This window comes from Blennius ocellaris (assembly GCF_963422515.1).
Source record: "Blennius ocellaris genome assembly, chromosome: 15".
NCBI lineage: Eukaryota > Metazoa > Chordata > Actinopteri > Blenniiformes > Blenniidae > Blennius > Blennius ocellaris.
This window is the reverse complement of record NC_137664.1, coordinates 1,479,883-1,499,989: the sequence shown is the minus strand read 5'-3', so window position 1 is coordinate 1,499,989 and position 20,107 is coordinate 1,479,883. Positions and strand designations below refer to the sequence as shown.

Below are 20,107 nucleotides of genomic sequence, written 5' to 3'. Positions count from 1 at the left end.
GTTTGCGAATCGAAGGGCCTCGCAGGAAGGTGAAGAGAGAAACGAGCAGAATGAGGAAGAAGGAGGAAGAGGAAACGGTAAATACGAGAACAAAAAAAAAAAAGGGGGGGAGGAAAAAAGCATTTAAAGTTGAACTGAGGTGATTAAAATACCGAAACAAGACAAAACTGAGAGGCAGTGAAAAAAGCAACCCTCCTGAGAGGTTTGGTGTAAAACCTTCTGTTGAAAGTTTCTTATTTCTTACGTAGAAATCTATATTTCCATCCAAAAGTGGCTCTGAAGAATATTTCAAAGCTTGAAAGTTATTCTCGATTTTAAAAAAAAAACTCGATCTACGGTATAGAAACGCACCACACGTGTCACGATTCTGGTTTAAAATCTTTACAAATTCAATATATTTCTGCTTTAATTTCAGTAAAATGAGAAGCTCTCCTGCGATTTTACAAAATAAAAGCTTCCTGAATGGATGATATTGGGAAAACGGCCACAAATTTTCTTATTTATATTAGTTTTATGTGGTTTTGCACGTTGAAACAAACATTTTCAACACATTAAAGTCGTACAGTTTACCCCAGAATCGCGGGGGAGACTTAAAAGACTTCAAAGAGACGAGCTGCTGGAAAGACGCTCACTCCAGATTTGCAATCGGCAGGAATTCCCTCGCGGACCGATATAGCCGAGTCTCATGAATGGCTGCTCTGTGTCTCGTCAGATGTTTCTGCTGGACGGAAGCCAGCAGTTATTTCATTTCATTTTTTTTCATTTTATTATTTATTTTTAAATCATTTACAGTTCCAGTTCATTCAGCCGTTTTTTTTTTTCAAAACATCAAACACAAAATACATAAATAAGGTTGATCTGTTTCTCCGCAGTGTCGTATTTCTGCAACATTGATGATTTAACAAGTTTCTTAAACACATCAATGGATTTAGAAGTTTTAATTTTACAATCAAGACCGACTCCTTCCATTGAGATGCTTTTTTTCCATTACGGCCGATTGAAACCCGGGTTCTGTAAAAACCTCAGTTCCTTCCAGTTCAGAGCTACTTTTTCTCTCGGCGAGTCTGTTTTGCAATTTGTTCGGTAAAATTTCCAGATGAGCTTTAAACGTGGTTTTTTTAGAAGGTTCTACTCCACTAAATCTTTAAATTTCAGTGTTTTTAGTCGTCGAGATAAAGGATCAGTAGGGTCTCTGTCACCACTTCCAGTTATTTGAATCCCAATTTGCAGAAAAGGCTTTTATTTGTGTTGATTATTGTGGGACGTAGGTGTTTATTTGTTTATTGACTGATGTTTCAGAGCTGTTGATGGACGCCCCCGGATGCCGCCGCACGCTTCCAAGCTCACGCCCGCGCGACCGTTGTCGGGATTTTAGAGCCGCGAGAGACGCGCCGCCGCCAAAATAAAACTTTGAAGCGCCTTGAAGTCGTCGGACCGTCGCCGCTAATGGAGGAGGAGGAGGAGAACCGGGAGGACGGAGATTCCCTCCGTCAGCAGGAGTCACGGACGCCTATAAATCTGCTGATTGGACAGCGGGAGGCGAGTGCAGACGGGATGGAGGGAGGAGGGAGGGAGGGGGAGGAGGGGAGGGGGAGGGGGAGGGGGAGGGGGAGGGGGGGAGTCTCCAGAGGAGGCAGAGCAGTGGGAGCAGCTCCTCTGGCCGCAGAGTCCGATTTCCTGCGCCACGGTGCAGTGGGACGTCCCCAGCCGCCGCCGCCGTCGTCCCCGACGACGACGACGACACCACCACCCCCCCGGCGGCGTCGCTGCCGCCACCCCCGTCCCCGGGACGTCCCCGCCGAGCCGCCGGAGCGGGACGTCCGGGCGCCGCGCGGCGGAGTCGACTCACAGCCTCCGGACCCGGATCGCCGCCGGTCGGGGAATTACGCCGAGGTAAGCGCTTTTTCTTCGCGAGCGAGGCGAGTTGGGTCCGTCCTCTCGGTGTGGACCGTCTTCAATGACCCGTTAGACGCCACCCCCCCCGTCTGTCTGGGTTTGCGGAGGCGGAGGGTGGGGGGGGGTTACAGAGCGGACGTAACGCCGGTCAGATGAGAAACACATCAAACCCAACGGCAAATCACAAGTTTTTGGGGGTTTTTGTTTTTTTTTCTCTCTCTGTCTCTCTCTGTCTCTCTCTCTCTCTCTCTCTCTCTCTCTCTCGCAGCTCGTGTTCGATGGCCTGTGTTGCAATATCCAGCCATGTGATGCTGCAGAGCCGGTGATACAGGAAAAGGAAGAGACGCCACGCGAGCTGCTGGAGAGGAACTACGGTACGTACGAGTCACTTCTTTAATCTGGTCGGAACGATTTTCAGTGCCTCGTCGTCAACTTCAACTCAAAATCTCTCAGAAATCTCATCGAGGATAAACTCTGAGGAAGAGGAGGAGGAGGAGGAGGAGGACCGGACCGAGGATTTAATCAGTTCCGAAGAATCGGAGGACGAGAGTTTGACGGACCCGCGAGCAGAAGGGGAAGAAGAAGAAGAGCCGGGAGCTCTGCTGACTCGGCAGCTGGAGTCGGAGGAGGAACAAACTTCAGCCGGCAGCGACGAGAGTCGAGAGGAGGAGGAGGAGGAAGAGGAGGAGGAGGAAGAGGAGGAGGAGGAGGAAGAGGTAGAAGACGAGTCGACGTCTGTGCCCGGCGGCGAGGAGGCGAATACCGTCCATCCCGTGAGAGACGAGTGAGTAACCCGGCACCTTGTGAAGCGGAAGAGACGAAGTCATTTGTGGTTTTGTTTTTTGTTTTTTGTTTTTTTTTACAAACCTCAGCATTAAAACACGTTTTCGAAACACGCCGGGACGATCCTCTTCGCTACTGCACAGATAAACGCCGATCAGTCGTCCACCACCGAGTCTGATCTATTAACAGCTTTTATCAACGAGTATATAAAGACATGAGATCAAGTTTTAACACATAACGTTAATAATATCCTTTAGAATATTTAGTATTTATAATACTTCAGTATTGAGTAGTTTTACCTTCCAGTGGTCAGTGTGTCCCGAAGTGCAGCTCCTGTGGTTTTGCTCCCGGCCTGCAGGGGTCAGTGTTTGTCCACCGAGGCGGTGGAGGGCCGGTGAACGTTGGTCTGGTGAGACATCAAAGAGACATCAAAGGTCAAACTACTACTGGTTCTCAAAGACACTAGTGGAATCTTTTTTTAGCCTCAAGGGGTTTTTTGGGGGGGGGAGGGGGGGGAGGGGGGATCTGTTTACTTTTAGAGACGATAGTCAATAACAAGGTCTTCATTGTCGTTTGGTCCAAATCAACAAACAAGCTATTGTAGCAGCATGTTGGTCCCAAATACTTTCCTATCGGGAGCAGAAGGTCTTGTGTCTTTTTTTTGGGGGGGGGTGAAATTTAAAACAGGTTTTTCCTGCTGTTCATGTCGGTTTTCAAACTTTCCCACATTGCAAATGAAGCCGAACAGTGAAGAAGATAGTTCCTTTGCCTTTCTACCATGGATAACCTTGCGCTCCTCCTCCAGACTTTCCCGGGAGTCGGAGCCGCTGCAAACCGACGCCACCCCCCCTACCTCAGAGCCCACGGACCCTCGAGGGCCGGCGCCCCCGGTGGACGACCCCGGCTCGGACGGCCCCGGCTCGGACTCCGGTCCAGATCTCGCCCGTCAGACCGACGGGTCGGAAATGTGCGTCGGTCAGAACGCCGACGCCGAGCAGCCCAAGGTCGTGGACGGCGGCGACGACGCCTCGATACCGGAGGCGCAAAATGAAGAGAAGCTAGAAAGCTCGCGTCCCGTCGTTCGGGAGGGTGAAGATCTGGTGGAGGCGAGCTCGGAGGACCGAGGCGCCTCGTCATCACCACCATCATCATCTTCATCATCGTTGCGGTCCAGCCGGGGTGATATGAGCGCAAACCCAGAGCAGGCCCCGGCGCCGCCGCCGCAGGACGGGGAGGAGTCGGCAGACGTAAGGCGGACGGGTCCGTCCGGCCAACCGCCACCTGCAGAGCCGCTTGGCGTCGAGGACGAAGCGTCTGCAGAGACGGAGGAGCAGGACGAGTCGACGGGCGACGTGACGGAGCGGCCGTCTCGCCGGGCCGAGGTCCCGCCGCAGACGGACGAGCCGAACTTGGAGGACGAACGGCGTGAAGCGAGCGACGGGGAGGAAGGCGCCCCGGCGGTCCTCGCCAACGGAGGGTCGGCCCACGTGAACGGAGGCGAGCCGGACAGGGAGGAGGCTCGCCGCCTCGCCCAGCGGCTCTTCGAGTTGGACGGGATCCAACGTGCAGACGTGGTGAAGCACCTGGACAAAGAGTAAGCTTCTAGTTCTATAGGTCTATGGTCCTGCTGCTGCTAGCGTCAGTAGCTTCTAGTTCTATAGATCTATGGCCCTGCTGCTGCTAGCGTTAGTAGCTTCTAGTTCTATAGGTCTATGGCCCTGCTCCTCCTGCTGCTAGCGTCAGTAGCTTCTAGTTCTATAGGTCTACGGCCCCGCTCCTCCTGCTGCTAGCGTCAGTAGCTTCTAGTTCTATAGGTCTATGGCCCTGCTCCTCCTGCTGCTAGCGTCAGTAGCTTCTAGTTCTATAGGTCTTATGGCCTTGCTCCTCCTGCTAGTGTCTGTAGCTTCTAGTTCTATAGGTCTATGGCCCCGCTCCTCGCGTCATTAGCTTCTAGTTCTATAGGTCTATGGCCCTGCTCCTCCTGCTGCTAGCGTCAGTAGCTTCTAGTTCTATAGGTCTTATGGCCTTGCTCCTCCTGCTAGTGTCTGTAGCTTCTAGTTCTATAGGTCTATGGCCCCGCTCCTCGCGTCATTAGCTTCTAGTTCTATAGGTCTATGGCCCTGCTCCTCCTGCTGCTAGCGTCAGTAGCTTCTAGTTCTATAGGTCTATGGCCCTGCTCCTCCTGCTGCTAGCGTCAGCAGCTTCTAGTTCTATAGGTCTATGGCCCTGCTCCTCCTGCTGCTAGCGTCAGTAGCTTCTAGTTCTATAGGTCTATGGCCCTGCTCCCCCTGCTGCTAGCGTCTGTAGCTTCTAGTTCTATAGGTCTATGGCCCTGCTCCTCCTGCTGCTAGCGTCAGTAGCTTCTAGTTCTATAGGTCTATGGCCCTGCTCCTCCTGCTGCTAGCGTCAGTAGCTTCTAGTTCTATAGGTCTATGGCCCTGCTCCTCCTGCTGCTAGCGTCAGTAGCTTCTAGTTCTATAGGTCTATGGCCCTGCTCCTCCTGCTGCTAGCGTCAGTAGCTTCTAGTTCTATAGGTCTTTGGCTATGCTCCTCCTGCTGCTAGCGTCAGTAGCTTCTAGTTCTATAGGTCTTTGGCTATGCTCCTCCTGCTGCTAGCGTCAGTAGCTTCTAGTTCTGCTGCTGCAGTTAGCGTCAAAGCTTCTAGTTCTATAGGTCTATGGCCTTGCTCCTCCTGCTAGCGTCTGTAGCTTCTAGTTCTATAGGTCTATGGCCTTGCTCCTCCTGCTAGCGTCTGTAGCTTCTACTTCTATAGGTCTATGGCCCCGCTCCTCGTGTCATTAGCTTCTAGTTCTATAGGTCTATGTTCCTGCTCCTCCTGCTGCTAGCTGCAAGTTTGTGTTCCTTTAGCTTCTGATGCTAATAGCGTGACGCCGAGCAAGTTTCTCTGACATGACGTCTCCTGGAGAAGTTTGTTTATTTGCACCGTTCAGACACGAAGCAAAGAAACACAGACAATTACATGAAAATCATAGAAATAAAACAAGATATTAAGAAAATAAAAGCACATTTAAAATGCATAGAGAATACTGAAAAATTGAATGACTGAATGCATCTTTTATTCTGATCTTGCAAAAAGTGAAGAAACAAAAGAAGCAAACGAGTAAAAAAAGAAAAACCTGACAATAAGTAAAGCTAAAAAAATTTAAAAAAATTAAGCGATGGCTCACATTTTATTTTTCATATTTGAGCTTTACATGTTAGAAAGGGGTTCAGGAAGAAGTACAGACTTATTTAATCCTCCTCCCTTAAACATAGTCATTATTTTAGTGGCACAATAAATGTTTTACTTTAATTTAAATATTACTACTTTCCTAAATTAGAAAGATTAATGTATTAAAATCCCGAGAATCTCAAATAGCCGAGCGTTTGAGTTGAATTCCCTTTAAATTTAAAGCGAACTCTTGAGTTTCGAGGCAAATTTTACGATTTGACCCTTCGACTTTGCCGCTTTAACGTCACGTTTCCCCCCCTTTTTGCTTGAAATTGAATATTTAAAAATGAATGCCAATCAATTGAATCTTAACATTAATGTTGTTTTCGCATCGAGATTAAAAAGACGTGAATCTGTTTCTCTCCTTCCCGTCCAGTAACGACTTCAGTCGAGCCGTGGGAGAAGAGTACCTCCGCTTCTTCGACTTCGCCGGCCAGAGTTTGGACGAGGGCCTGAGGTGAGCCAGCCCCCCCCCCCTCCAGAGAGAAGGAGGGGCCAGCCGGTGACACTTCCCCCCTCTCGCCCCCTCAGGTCCTTCCTGAAGGTGGTGGTTCTGATCGGGGAGACGCAGGAGAGGGAGCGCGTCCTGCAGCACTTCTCCTGCCGCTTCCACCAGTGCAACCCCGACTCCTCCTCCTCCCCCGGTGAGCCCCCCCCCACCCCCCCCCCCACCCCTAAACCTCCCTGCACCGACGGCCATCCTGACTTTGTCTCCTTCCCCTCAGGCGCCGTGCTGGCGCTCACCTGCGCCTTGATGCTTCTCAACACCGACCTCCACGGACAGGTAGCGTACCGAACGAGCGCCGAAACTATTTAAAATTGCATAAATCCAACTGACACTTTTATGGAAAAGACGCCGCAAACCTGGAGCGTCACTGTTATGTGAGAACAAACATTGTTTTTCTTACGCAGACACACTGATATAGAAGCTCTAAAGGGGAAAATTGAAGTCAAAATGTGTTTGTCTTTGCCGTCATGCTGTTTTAAAACTATGTAGTAACCATGCCAGGCCTTTAGGGGGCGCTGTACTCCCAGGGGGGAGCTGCTGGGGGTCAAAGGTCATCCCAATTCCATGTGTGTGGATTCTGCTGTGGACAAATTTAAAAATAACACAAAAATCAAAATTTTAATAAATGACTTTTGATGATTTTACTGCTAAAGATGAGTTTCCTGTTTGATTTGTTGAGTGAAATTAGTGAATAATAAGTTATGATGGAAGTTAAAGTGACTGAAACCACGAAACACACCTAATGGGTCTAAAAATATAAAATAAAATATTTTAAAAAATGCCAAAAATATATATTTTTTTTAATTAAAAAAAAAAGAACTTTTATGAGAGGTGGGAGGAAATAGTTTTTTAATTTCGCTCCACATAAAGAAATCAACACGGGAACCAGAAGAGACGTCACCGTGACTTTACATTAAGTCAAATTTGAAGTTTAACCTTTAAAATGAGACAAACGCAGATCATAGAGCTACACATGTAGTTTGACATCTCGTGTTGCATTTATGCAATTTAGGAAAATAAAACATTTTATTATATTTCCGGCTGTTTTTGGACCTGATTTTAGTGGTTTTACCCTTCTTTTTTTTTTTTTTTTTTTAGGTGTTTTAACATTTTCATTAAAAATGCTTTCGGTGTAAACATTTTTTTTAAACTGTTAAGGTATTTTAAGCTGTTTTCTTTCTGAAATTCTTGTCATTTGAGGGTTTTTTTTTCCATTTCTTGTGGTTTTTGCAGTTTTTTACTCCACATTTGACTCTTGACACGAGTTAAAACCCATTTCAGTCCTTCTGAAAATAACTGTTGTCTTAATAACATTTTTAAAATATGAGACGAAATGTTAATTCCGGTATAATTTAGTGAAAGCTTCGTGGAGGCGCTGCGGACACTCCTGATCCAGGCTGTTATTTATTTATTAACAGCACGTCGGAAAGTCCATGTCGTCCTCCAAGTTTGTGTCCAACCTGGACGGGATGAACGAAGGAGGGAACTTCAGCAAAGACCTGCTAAAAGTAAACTTTCATTAATCCCAAATACACATTTCAATGTTGATCAGAATTCAAGTCTTTGATGTTTTTTGTTGTTTGTTTGTTTGTTTGTTTGTTTCTGCAGAGTCTCTATAACTCCATAAAGAGCGAGCCGCTGCAGTGGGCTGTGTGAGTGACACGAGGGACAAACAAACTGTTTGTTTATTTATTAGATTTTTTAAATTAATTTATTAATTTATTTTTGTTAATTTACTTATTTATTATTTATTTTGTTTTATTATTTTATTTTTTATTAATTTATTAATTTCTTTTTATAAATGTATTTATTTATTTACTCATTTATCGATTTATTATTATATTTTTTTTATTATTATTTTGTTTTTTATTCATTTATTTTTATGAATCTATTTATCTATTTATTATTTATTTACTTATCTATTTATTATTATTATATTTGTATTAATTTATGTATTTTTCTTATTTTGTATTCATTTATGTATTATTTTTCTTATTTTGTATTAATTTATTTCTATTATTGATTTATTTTAATTAATTAATTAATTAGTCTATTTATATTTATTTCCTTAACATTTTTTGTTCATTTTTTTTATTATTTATTATTATTATTATTTTTTTTTTCATTTTATTTATTTATTTTTTTTTAAACTTCACCCGTCCTGACGCTCTGGCTTCCGTGTTGAAGCGACGAGGAGGAGCTGAGGAGCGCCGTGCTGCCGGAGGAGGACGCCGGCCAGGACGCGCCGCTGCGCTCCAAGGCCAACCCCTTCCTGGACGTCCCCCACGACAAGACGGCGGCGGTGGCCAAGCGGGGCTTCCTCCGGAGGAAGCTGCACGCCGACGTCGACGGCAAACGCAGTGAGTGGAGCCAAACGCTGGTTTGAGGCGGGACGACGTGGGGACGTGGGGACGTGGGGACGTGGGGACGTGTGGACGTGGGGACGTGTGGACGTGTGGACGTGGGGACGTGGGGACGTGGGGACGTGGGCTGGTCGCCTCCAGTTCTGCTTTATTTTTCTCTCTCCGGGAAGAAACGGCGATTAAACATTATTGCTGAGTGGAAACAAGTTCCCTTCAAACCCTCATTGTGTCAATTAAACGGTGATTTAGTTCCTTTCCATCCAGCGGTTGCGTGTCCGGCGCTCACAGTTCACAGCCTCGCTCAACGCCGGGGTTGCGAAGCGGCGGGAAACTTTCCATGGGAAGTTAAGCTGGGGAATTTTCAAAATGAAATATGTGGCCGCCTGAATAAAATGACTGAAAAAGTCACTAAGACAGTTGTGTTGAGGCCCGCATGACAGACGTGTCGCATATTTTAAATTGTAACTCATAATTCACATTAGCTATAAATAGATCCGTCGTAATTAACTTCAGAGGATCAGAGGAAGTAAACTGTAAAGTAACTTAAATATATGTTTTAAAAACTCACCATTAATGAGGATTCCTGCAGCAGTGAAGCAAGCGGCGAACTAAAGGCTCTTTAGGAGATGACTGAAGTTCGTATAGAAACCTTTGATTCATTCACATCCGTCACACGGGTGGAGCTAAACTGTGTTGTAGCCTCAGCTGTCCTGTTTTAGTCCCGTTGATTCTTGTTAATTCACATAAATTCCCATCAATTCTTGTTAATTCCCATAAATTCTCATTAATTCCCATACATTTTCATTATTTCCCACAAATTATCATTCATTCCCATAAATTCCCATAAATTCTCATTTATTCCCATAAATTCCTATAAATTCTTATTAGTTCCAATAAATTGTCATTAATTCCCATAAATTCTCATTAATTCCCATAAATTCTTGTTAATTCCCATAAATTCTTGTCGATTCCCATAAATTCCCGTTAATTCCCATAAATTCCCATAAATTCTTGTTAGTTCCAATAAATTCTCATTAATTCCCATAAATTCTCATTAATTCCCATAAATTATCATTAATTTCCATAAATTCTTGTTGGTTCCAATAAATTCTCATTAATTCCCATAAATTCTCATTAATTCCCATAAATTATCATTAATTCCCATGAATTCCCATAAAGTCTCGTTAATTCCCATAAATTCTCATTAATTCCCATAAATTTCTATAAATTCTCGGTATTTCCAATTAATTCTCCTTAATTCCCATAAATTCCAGTTAATTCCCACAGGAAGTTTCCAACTTTGAAAATTCCCAGACCTGTGGCTCCCTGCTGAGTTCCTTGCTGCTCGGTGACGGAGGAATGTGTTGCGGATGTTTCCCTGCAGCTCCGTGGGGCAAACGGGGCTGGAGGAGCTTCTACGCCGTGCTGAAGGGGATGGTGCTCTACCTGCTCAAGGTCAGTGACTCCGCCCCCCCCCCCCCCCCCGCCTCGTCCTCCGGCGGTAACCGGCGGTAACCGGCCCCTCTGCTCAGGACGACTACCGGCGGGAGCAGCAGACCCAGGAGGAGGTGGTGAGCCTCCATCACTCCCTGGCGGAGCCGGCGGCAGACTACACCAAGAAGCCCTACGTGTTCCGCCTGCAGACGGCCGACTGGAGGGTTTTTCTCTTCCAGGGATCGTGAGTGACGGAAACTCTTCTCCTTTAAAAAGTTAATAAGTAAATAAATATATACAACTAGATAACTGACGACTAGAACTAACTGACAATCATCAGAGTTCTACTTCCTGTCCACCGTCACACCTGCTCTCTGGTCACCTGTCTGTGAGCTGGAGCTCGTCTCCATGGCAACACACACACACACACCTGCGCCTCGTCTCCATGGCAACACACCTGGACTGTTACTGCTACTGCTTTGATACTTTTTAACCAGTATTTGTGCTTTATTTATACTTATTAATGATTACTGGTACTTTGTTGATACTTTTAAACAATGTTAGTACTTTATTGATACTTGGGAACAATACTGGTACTTTTTAACCAATAATAATACTTTATCAATACTTTTTAACCAATATTAATACTTTATTGATACTTTTTAATCAATATTAGTACTTTATTGATACTTTGGAACAGTACTGGTACTTTATTGATACTTTTTAATGATTGACAGTACTTTATTGATACTTTGGAACAGTACTGGTACTTTTTAACCAATATTAATACTTTATTGATGCTTTTTAATCAATATTAGTACTTTATTGATACTTTGGAACAGTACTGGTACTTTATTGATACTTTTTAATGATTGACAGTACTTTATTGATACTTTGGAACAGTACTGGTACTTTTTAACCAATATTAATACTTTATTGATGCTTTTTAATCAATATTAGTACTTTATTGATACTTTGGAACAGTACTGGTACTTTTTAGCCAATATTAATACTTTATTGATACTTGGGAACAGTACTGGTACTTTTTAACCAATAATAATACTTTATCAATACTTTTTAACCAATATTAATACTTTATTGATACTTTTTAATCAATATTAGTACTTTATTGATACTTTGGAACAGTACTGGTACTTTATTGATACTTTTTAGTGATTGACAGTACTTTATTGATACTTTGGAACAGTACTGGTACTTTTTAACCAATATTAATACTTTATTGATACTTTTTAATCAATATTAGTACTTTATTGATACTTTGGAACAGTACTGGTACTTTTTAACCAATATTAATACTTTATTGATACTTTGGAACAGTACTGGTACTTTTAACCAATATTAATACTTTATTGATACTTTTTAATCAATATTAGTACTTTATTGATACTTTGGAACAGTACTGGTACTTTTTAACCAATAATAATACTTTATCAATACTTTTTAACCAATATTAATACTTTATTGATACTTTTTAATCAATATTAGTACTTTATTGATACTTTGGAACAGTACTGGTACTTTATTGATACTTTTTAATGATTGACAGTACTTTATTGATACTTTGGAACAGTACTGGTACTTTTTAACCAATATTAATACTTTATTGATGCTTTTTAATCAATATTAGTACTTTATTGATACTTTGGAAACAGTACTGGTACTTTTTAGCCAATATTAATACTTTATTGATACTTGGGAACAGTACTGGTACTTTTTAACCAATAATAATACTTTATCAATACTTTTTAACCAATATTAATACTTTATGATACTTTTAATCAATATTAGTACTTTATTGATACTTTGGAACAGTACTGGTACTTTATTGATACTTTTTAGTGATTGACAGTACTTTATTGATACTTTGAACAGTACTGGTACTTTTTAACCAATATTAATACTTATTGATACTTTTTAATCAATATTAGTACTTTATTGATACTTTGGAACAGTACTGGTACTTTTTAACCAATATAATACTTTATTGATACTTTGGAACAGTACTGGTACTTTTTAACCAATATTAATACTTTATTGATACTTTTTAATCAATATTAGTACTTTATTGATACTTTGGAACAGTACTGGTACTTTTTAATCAATATTAGTACTTTATTGATACTTTGGAACAGTACTGGTACTTTATGATACTTTTTAGTGATTGACAGTACTTTATTGATACTTTGGAACAGTACTGGTACTTTATTGATACTTTTTAATGATTGACAGTACCTTTATTGATACTTTGGAACAGTACTGGTACTTTTTAGCCAATATTAATACTTTATTGATACTTTTAACCATATTAGTACTTTATTGATACTTGGAACAGTACTGGTACTTTTTAACCAATATTAATACTTTATTGATACTTTTTAACCAATATTAGTACTTTATTGATACTTTTTAACCAATATTAGTACTTTATTGATACTTTGGAACATTACTGGTACTTTATTGATACTTTTAAACAATGTTAGTACTTTATTGATACTTTGGAACAGTACTGGTACTTTATTGATACTTTTTAATGATTGACAGTACTTTATTGATACTTTGGAACAGTACTGGTACTTTTTAACCAATATTAATACTTTATTGATACTTTTAATCAATATTAGTACTTTATTGATACTTTGGAACAGTACTGGTACTTTTTAGCCAATATTAATACTTTATTGATACTTAGGAACAGTACTGGTACTTTTTAATCATATTAGTACTTTATTGATACTTTGGAACAGTACTGGTACTTTATTGATACTTTTTAATGATTGACAGTACTTTATTGATACTTTGGAACAGTACTGGTACTTTTTAACCAATATTAATACTTTATTGATGCTTTTTAATCAATATTAGTACTTTATTGATACTTTGGAACAGTACTGGTACTTTTTAGCCAATATTAATACTTTATTGATACTTGGGAACAGTACTGGTACTTTTTAACCAATAATAATACTTTATCAATACTTTTTAACCAATATTAATACTTTATTGATACTTTTTAATCAATATTAGTACTTTATTGATACTTTGGAACAGTACTGGTACTTTATTGATACTTTTTAGTGATTGACAGTACTTTATTGATACTTTGGAACAGTACTGGTACTTTTTAACCAATATTAATACTTTATTGATACTTTTTAATCAATATTAGTACTTTATTGATACTTTGGAACAGTACTGGACTTTTTAACAATATTAATACTTTATTGATACTTTGGAACAGTACTGGTACTTTTTAACCAATATTATACTTTATGATACTTTTTAATCAATATAGTACTTTATTGATACTTTGGAACAGTACTGGTACTTTTTAATCAATATTAGTACTTTATTGATACTTTGGAACAGTACTGGTACTTTATTGATACTTTTTAGTGATTGACAGTACTTTATTGATACTTTGGAACAGTACTGGTACTTTATTGATACTTTTTAATGATTGACAGTACTTTATTGATACTTTGGAACAGTACTGGTACTTTTTAGCCAATATTAATACTTTATTGATACTTTTTAACCAATATTAGTACTTTATTGATACTTTGGAACAGTACTGGTACTTTTAACCAATATTAATACTTTATTGATACTTTTTAACCAATATTAGTACTTTATTGATACTTTTTAACCAATATTAGTACTTTATTGATACTTTGGAACATTACTGGTACTTTATTGATACTTTTAACAATGTTAGTACTTTATTGATACTTTGGAACAGTACTGGTACTTTATTGATACTTTTTAATGATTGACAGTACTTTATTGATACTTTGGAACAGTACTGGTACTTTTTAACCAATATTAATACTTTATTGATACTTTTTAATCAATATTAGTACTTTATTGATACTTTGGAACAGTACTGGTACTTTTTAGCCAATATTAATACTTTATTGATACTTAGGAACAGTACTGGTACTTTTTAACCAATATTAGTACTTTATTGATACTTTGGAACATTACTGGTACTTTATTGATACTTTTTAACCAATATTAGTACTTTATTGATACTCTGGCCTCGGGCTGGGCGAAATGGCCTTTTTTCATACATCACACCATCGTCATCGTATCACGACACACGACGTGTGAATCAGCTGCTTCCAGTTAATCATGAAGTTACAAGTGATTAAAATACACTGATACTGTGAAGACGGTACTTGTACACCTTGCAAGTAGTTTAAAACTCCTCACAGCTTCTCCACCTCTGACCTTTGCTTCTCCTCCTCAAGGTCCAGGATGGAGATGAATTCCTGGATCGGCCGCATCAACTTGATCTCGGCTCTCCAGTCGTCGCCGCCGTTTCCCGCCGCCATCGGCTCCCAGCGGCGCTTCTGCCGGCCCATCCTGCCCGCCTCGCGGTCGTCCCACACCCTGGTAGTACTCCCCCCCCCCCACCCCCCCCCCCCCCCCCCGGCCCTGGTGGCCCCTGGTGGGTTTTTTTTTTTTACAGACGCGCTCCCGTTGCAGGATCGTCAGCTGCAGGCTCACGGCCGCATGCTGCAGTCGTTCAAGGAGGATTTCTCCAGCCTGCAGGACGAGACGCCGGACGGCAGGAAGGCCAAAGCCAAGGACCTGGAGGAGCGGCGGGTCCGAGCGGAGTACCTGCACTACGAGGTGAACACAGCTAGGACTGTCGCTAACTGTAGCTATGTGAGTTTTCAGCGTTTTCAGTTGTTGGTTTCTGCACAAAGGTTATAATTCCTATTAAAACAAACACATTGTGTTTGTTTTAAGTTCTGTACTTTTTACCTTTTACTCACACGGAGGGGTTATTTTAAGACATAATCACACTTTATTCACTATTTCCAGCTTTAAAAATGCAGTAAAATGGCAGCGATTTCTATATTTGTGGATTTTTGGAGTTTAGTCAAACAGTTTTTTTTTCCCCGCGTCCTGAAGTTTCCGGAGTTTTCCGGCAGCAGTTATTAAAAAATGAATAAACATTGTGTGGATTGATAAATCCTCTGATGCTGGTTTGATGTGTTGAAGTTGGAATGTGACGACTTTGTTTATTAACGTTTTATTGGTTTTCCTTCGTTCGCTTGTAAAGAGAATTTCCTCATGTCTCAATAATTATATACCTTCTTCTTCCTCCTCTCTTTCTTCTCCTGCTTCCTCTTCTTCCTATTTTACTTCTTGCCCTTCTTACTCCTCTTTTCTTCTTCTTCCTCCTCCTTTTCTTCCTTTTACTTCTTGCCCTTTTTCGTCTTCCTCCTTTTTCTTCCAACACTTCTTCCTCCTCTTTTCTTCTTTTTCAACTTCCTCTTTTTTTCTTCCTCCTTTTTTCTTCTTCCTTTTACATCTTGCCCTTCTTTCTCTGTTCCTTTTGCTTCTTGCCCTTTCTCCTCTTTTTCTTCTTCCTCTTTTTTCAACTTCCTCTTTTTCTTCCTCTTCCTCTCCTCCACCTCTTCCTCTTTTTCTTCTTCATCTTCCCCTCCTCCACCTCTTCCTCCACTTCTTCCTCTTTTTCTTCTTCCTCTTCCTCTCCTCCACCTCTTCCTCTTCCTCTCCCCCTCATCTTCCTCCACCTCTTCCTCTTCGTCTCCTCCACCTCTTCCTCTTCCTCTCCCCCTCCTCTTCCTCCACCTCTTCCTCTCCCCCTCCCCCTCCTCTTCCTCTTCCTCTTCCTCTTCCTCTCCCCCTCCCCCTCCTCTTCCTCCACGTCTTCCTCTCCTCCACCTCTTCCTCTTCCTCTCCCCCTCATCTTCCTCCACCTCTTCCTCTTCGTCTCCTCCACCTCTTCCTCTTCCTCTCCCCCTCCTCTTCCTCCACCTCTTCCTCTCCCCCTCCCCCTCCTCTTCCTCTCCCCCTCCCCCTCCTCTTCCTCCACCTCTTCCTCTTCCTCTCCCCCTCCTCTTCCTCCACCTCTTCCTCTCCCCCTCCCCCTCCTCTTCCTCCACCTCTTCCTCTTCCTCTCCCCCTCCCCCTCCTCCAGGTGTGTCGTTATGAGATCTACCTGCAGGTGTTGAAGGGGTGGAGCTCCGTGCAGAAGACGAGCGACGGCGGTCTGAGCGGCGCCGCCTTGCAGCAGTTCGACCGGGCGGTGAGCGGCGGCGGCGGCGAGGAGGAAGAGGAGGATGAGGAGGAGGAGGGCGGGCTGAAGAGGTCTCACTCCAGCCCCTCGCTGGAGGCCGGGGCGGCGGCGCAGCTCATCAAAGTCCGGAGGAACGTCTCTGAGCGGCGGACGTACCGCAGGATGGTCGTCCCTCGATGGAACAAAGAGGTGTGAGACGAGTGGGACAGTGTGAGACGGCGTGAGACGGGGGGACGGGGGATGGTGTGAGACGAGTGGGACAGTGTGAGACGGTGTGAGAAGGGGGGACGGTGTGGGACGGGGGATGGTGTGAGACGGGGGACAGTGAGACGGTATGAGACGGGGGGACGGTGTGAGATGGGGGACGGGGTGACACGGGGGACGGTGTGAGACGAGGGGAGACGGCGGTACAGTTTGAGACGGGGGGACGGTATGAGACGGGGGGACGGTGTGAGACGGGGGTGACGTGTGAGACGGGGGACGGTGTGAGACGAGGGGAGACGGCGGTACGGTTTGAGACGGGGGGACGGTATGAGACGGGGGGACGGTGTGAGACGGTGTGAGACGGGGGACGTGTGAGACGGGGGTGACGTGTGAGACGGTGTGAGACGGGGGACGGGGTGAGACGAGGGGAGACGGCGGTACGGTATGAGATGGGGTGAGACGGGGGGGACAGTGTGAGACGGGGGACGGGGTGAGACAGTATGAGACGGGGGACGGTGTGAGACGAGGGGATACGGCGGTACGGTTTGAGACGGGGGTGACGTGTGAGACGGTGTGAGACGGGGGGACAGTGTGAGACGGTGTGAGATGGGGCACAGTGTGAGACGGGGGACGTGTGAGACGGGGGGACGGGGTGAGACAGTCACTTTTCAACACAAACTCCACAAGCTTCACCTGAGAACTGCAGAACGAAGGTTTCGCTCCTTTAAGTAGTTTCACCTTGTTGCACTTTGACCTCGGGGGGGGGGGGGGGGGGGGGGTTCGTCCTCATGGGGGGGGGGGGTCGTCCTCATGGGGGGGGGGGTCGTCCTCAGACGCTCCCTGAGGAACCTCAAATCACCGGAGTCCGCTGTATTCGAGTATTCCAGCTGTTTGAATACTCAAAAAAGTACTTTTTTTTTTTGTTTAGCTTTGTGCCTTTTCCCAATCTCCGCCACACGAGGGCGCCGTCACACAGCGGCTCTCTGAAGGGAGCCCTTTTTATATTTGCACTTTTTGTTACTTTTGAAATGTTGATAAAATGTTGATTTGCCCTCGAGACGTCGTGACTTTATTTCCTCTTCAAACTCATTACAAAACAAACTTCCATCTCATTTCAAACTCCACCGGGGGAAAGTTTTACAACCTGTCAATCTTTGTGGGGTTTTTCTTTTTTTCTCAACTAGAAACGATGAATTCCAGGAAAAATAGTGCTCATTATCACGTTAAATACGTTAAATATCAACGTTTTACCTGATTATCATAGAAAATATAAAAATCTGCTTTGACGTCACAGAATACGACTGCAATTTTCATTATTTTAAAAAAATATACAGCCAATAAGTCACATTTAGTGTGATTTTTGTACAAAACATTTTATATTGTGGGATAATAATAATACACAAAGTATAAGACAGCTTCACTTATCCATATTTTGAAAGTAGAAACGGTGAAATGTGTAATTTTAGTCACTTTTCCAGCGACACGATTGTATAAATATCACTTAGTGATCCGCACTTTAAGTTTATACGTAAAGAAATATGATTTAAACACATTCTATGACAAAATATTTTTTTTTAAAGTGTTTTTGTGAGGTACATAGATTCTATTTATTTTGCTGTGTTGTCAAATGTAAGAATTCAAAGGGTGGAACAGTATTTTTTTTTAATGTATATTAATTCTGTGTTTAATTCTTTCTGTCTCAGCCACAACATGTAATCAGAATATCTTTTAAGATTTTTTTTCCTCCACAAAAAACAATTTTCTCAAATGAACAAGGCCCATTTTCAGCTAATCTGTCGTTTTGTGAATCTGATTTAAAAACGACTGCGTTTTACTTCATTGGATTTATTGTTTTTCACTGAAAATCTGAATATTATAATAGAATATAATTGAATATTCTGCTGAAATTTGTCTTCAGAAGTACATAAAAGTATTGGTGTGTGTGTGTGTGTGTGTGTGTGTGTGTGTGTGTGTGTGTGTGTGTGTGTGTGTGTGTGTGTGTGTGTGTGTGTGTGTGTGTGTGTGTGTGTGTGTGTGTGTGTGTGTGTCAGTGGCACGGGTCCTTTCAGTCCGACATGTTGAGCAGCGGTCGGCCTGGTGAGACCAACAATAGGAGCAGGATGTCTGGAATCGAGGCCACACACACACACACACACACACACACACACACACACACACACACACACACACACACACACACACACACACACACACACACACACACACACACACTCAGAGGAATGTGATGTGACAATAGGAGACACAATGAAGTGTCCAGACACGCCGTCCCTGAATCGGATCACGGGCACGGACAAGCTGACGTTCATCTGGACCCCACGCCCGGTGGTGGTCTTCCTCCTCCTCCTCCTCTTCCTCCTCCTCCTCGTCCTCGTCCTCATCCTCCTCGTCCTCGTCCTCATCCTCCTCGTCCTCGTCCTCGTCCTCGTCCTCGTGCTCCTCTTCCTCCTCGTCCTCGTCCTCGTCCTCGTCCTCCTCTTCCTCTTCTTCTTCCTCCTCCTCCTCCTCTTTCTCTTCTTCCTCTTCCTCTTCCTCCTTCTTCCTCTTCCTCCTCATCTTCCTCCTCTTCCTCCTCTTTCTCTTCTTCCTCTTCCTCCTTCCTCTTCCTCCTCTTCCTCCTCCTCTTTCTCTTCTTCCTCTTCCTCTTCCCCTTCCTCCTCTTTCTCTTCCTCCTCTTCCTCTTCCTCCTTCTCCTTCCTCCTTCTCCTCCTCCTTCCTTCTCCTCCTCTTCCTCCTCCTCCCACTCCTCCCCTTCCTCCTCCTTCCTCCTCCTCCTCTTCCTCCTCCTGCTTCTTCTTCTTCCGCCTCCTCTTCCTCTTCCTTCTCTTCCTCATCCTTCTCTTCCTCCTCTTCCCCATCCTCCTCCACCTCCTCCTCTTCCTCTTCTTCCTCCTCCTCCTCCTCCTCCTCTTTCTCTTCTTCCTCTTCCTCTTCCTCCTTCTTCCTCTTCCTCCTCATCTTCCTCCTCTTCCTCCTCTTTCTCTTCTTCCTCTTCCTCCTTCCTCTTCCTCCTCTTCCTCCTCCTCTTTCTCTTCTTCCTCATCCCCTTCCTCCTCTTTCTCTTCCTCCTCTTCCTCTTCCTCCTCCTTCCTCCTTCCTTCTCCTCCTCTTCCTCCTCCTCCCACTCCTCCCCTTCCTCCTCCTTCCTCCTCCTCCTGCTTCTCCTTCTTCCGCCTCCTCTTCCTCTTCCTTCTCTTCCTCCTCCTTCTCTTCCTCCTCTTCCCCGTCCTCCTCCACCTCCTCTTCTTCCTCCTCTTCCTCTTCTCCTCCTCCCGACAGGACCGTGCTCATCTCGTCGTCCCCTGACAGGAAACCGTCTCCGTCCATTCACAGAGGAAAACAACAGCTCGTTAAGATAAAGTCACATTCTGCAGATGAGGGTGACTGATTGGCCACATGAGTGACGGGGGCCCGGGGCCACCGGGGGAGGGGGGGGGGGGGGGGGGGGGGGGGGGGGTAATCCTCCATCACTCTTACTTCTTTAAACTAAATAGTGCAATTAATTTAGTAGGAACGAATATTAACCTTTTGTTTGATCAGGTCGTCTAATAATGCTAAAGATGCTCGTTAGAGGAGGAAGATGCTCTATAATC

At 43.7% G+C, this 20,107-nt stretch overlaps 2 protein-coding genes and 1 long non-coding RNA gene across 3 annotated transcripts in view; 2 read left to right on the top strand and 1 right to left on the bottom strand.

Annotated features, from left to right (window-relative positions):
• The first annotated feature begins 1,634 nt into the window (after window positions 1-1,634).
• LOC308140617 lies at window positions 1,635-2,401 on the top strand. The gene is made up of 3 exons (XR_013936957.1): window positions 1,635-1,893; window positions 2,165-2,270; window positions 2,350-2,401. It is a non-coding gene; the product is annotated as an uncharacterized lncRNA (long non-coding RNA).
• Window positions 2,402-2,413: 12 nt separating this feature from the next.
• On the top strand, window positions 2,414-16,518 carry LOC308140616 (PH and SEC7 domain-containing protein 3). The gene is made up of 13 exons (XM_080510462.1): window positions 2,414-2,680; window positions 3,485-4,273; window positions 6,288-6,368; window positions 6,443-6,555; window positions 6,637-6,695; window positions 7,838-7,927; window positions 8,028-8,071; window positions 8,607-8,779; window positions 10,167-10,237; window positions 10,315-10,460; window positions 14,488-14,632; window positions 14,726-14,872; window positions 16,194-16,518. The coding sequence occupies exons 2-13, from the start codon at window positions 3,645-3,647 to the stop codon at window positions 16,485-16,487; spliced, it is 1,992 nt and encodes a 663-aa protein (XP_080366588.1). The 5' UTR covers window positions 2,414-2,680; window positions 3,485-3,644; the 3' UTR covers window positions 16,488-16,518.
• Window positions 16,519-18,561: 2,043 nt separating this feature from the next.
• The window catches only part of pax8 (paired box 8), a gene marked incomplete at its 3' end in the record, with an annotated part of 9,282 nt that continues 7,736 nt past the window's right edge, over window positions 18,562-20,107 (bottom strand). Inside the window, 1 exon segment of the mRNA XM_080509852.1 lies at window positions 18,562-18,590. Within this exon segment, the coding sequence (XP_080365978.1) occupies window positions 18,562-18,590 (29 nt within the window).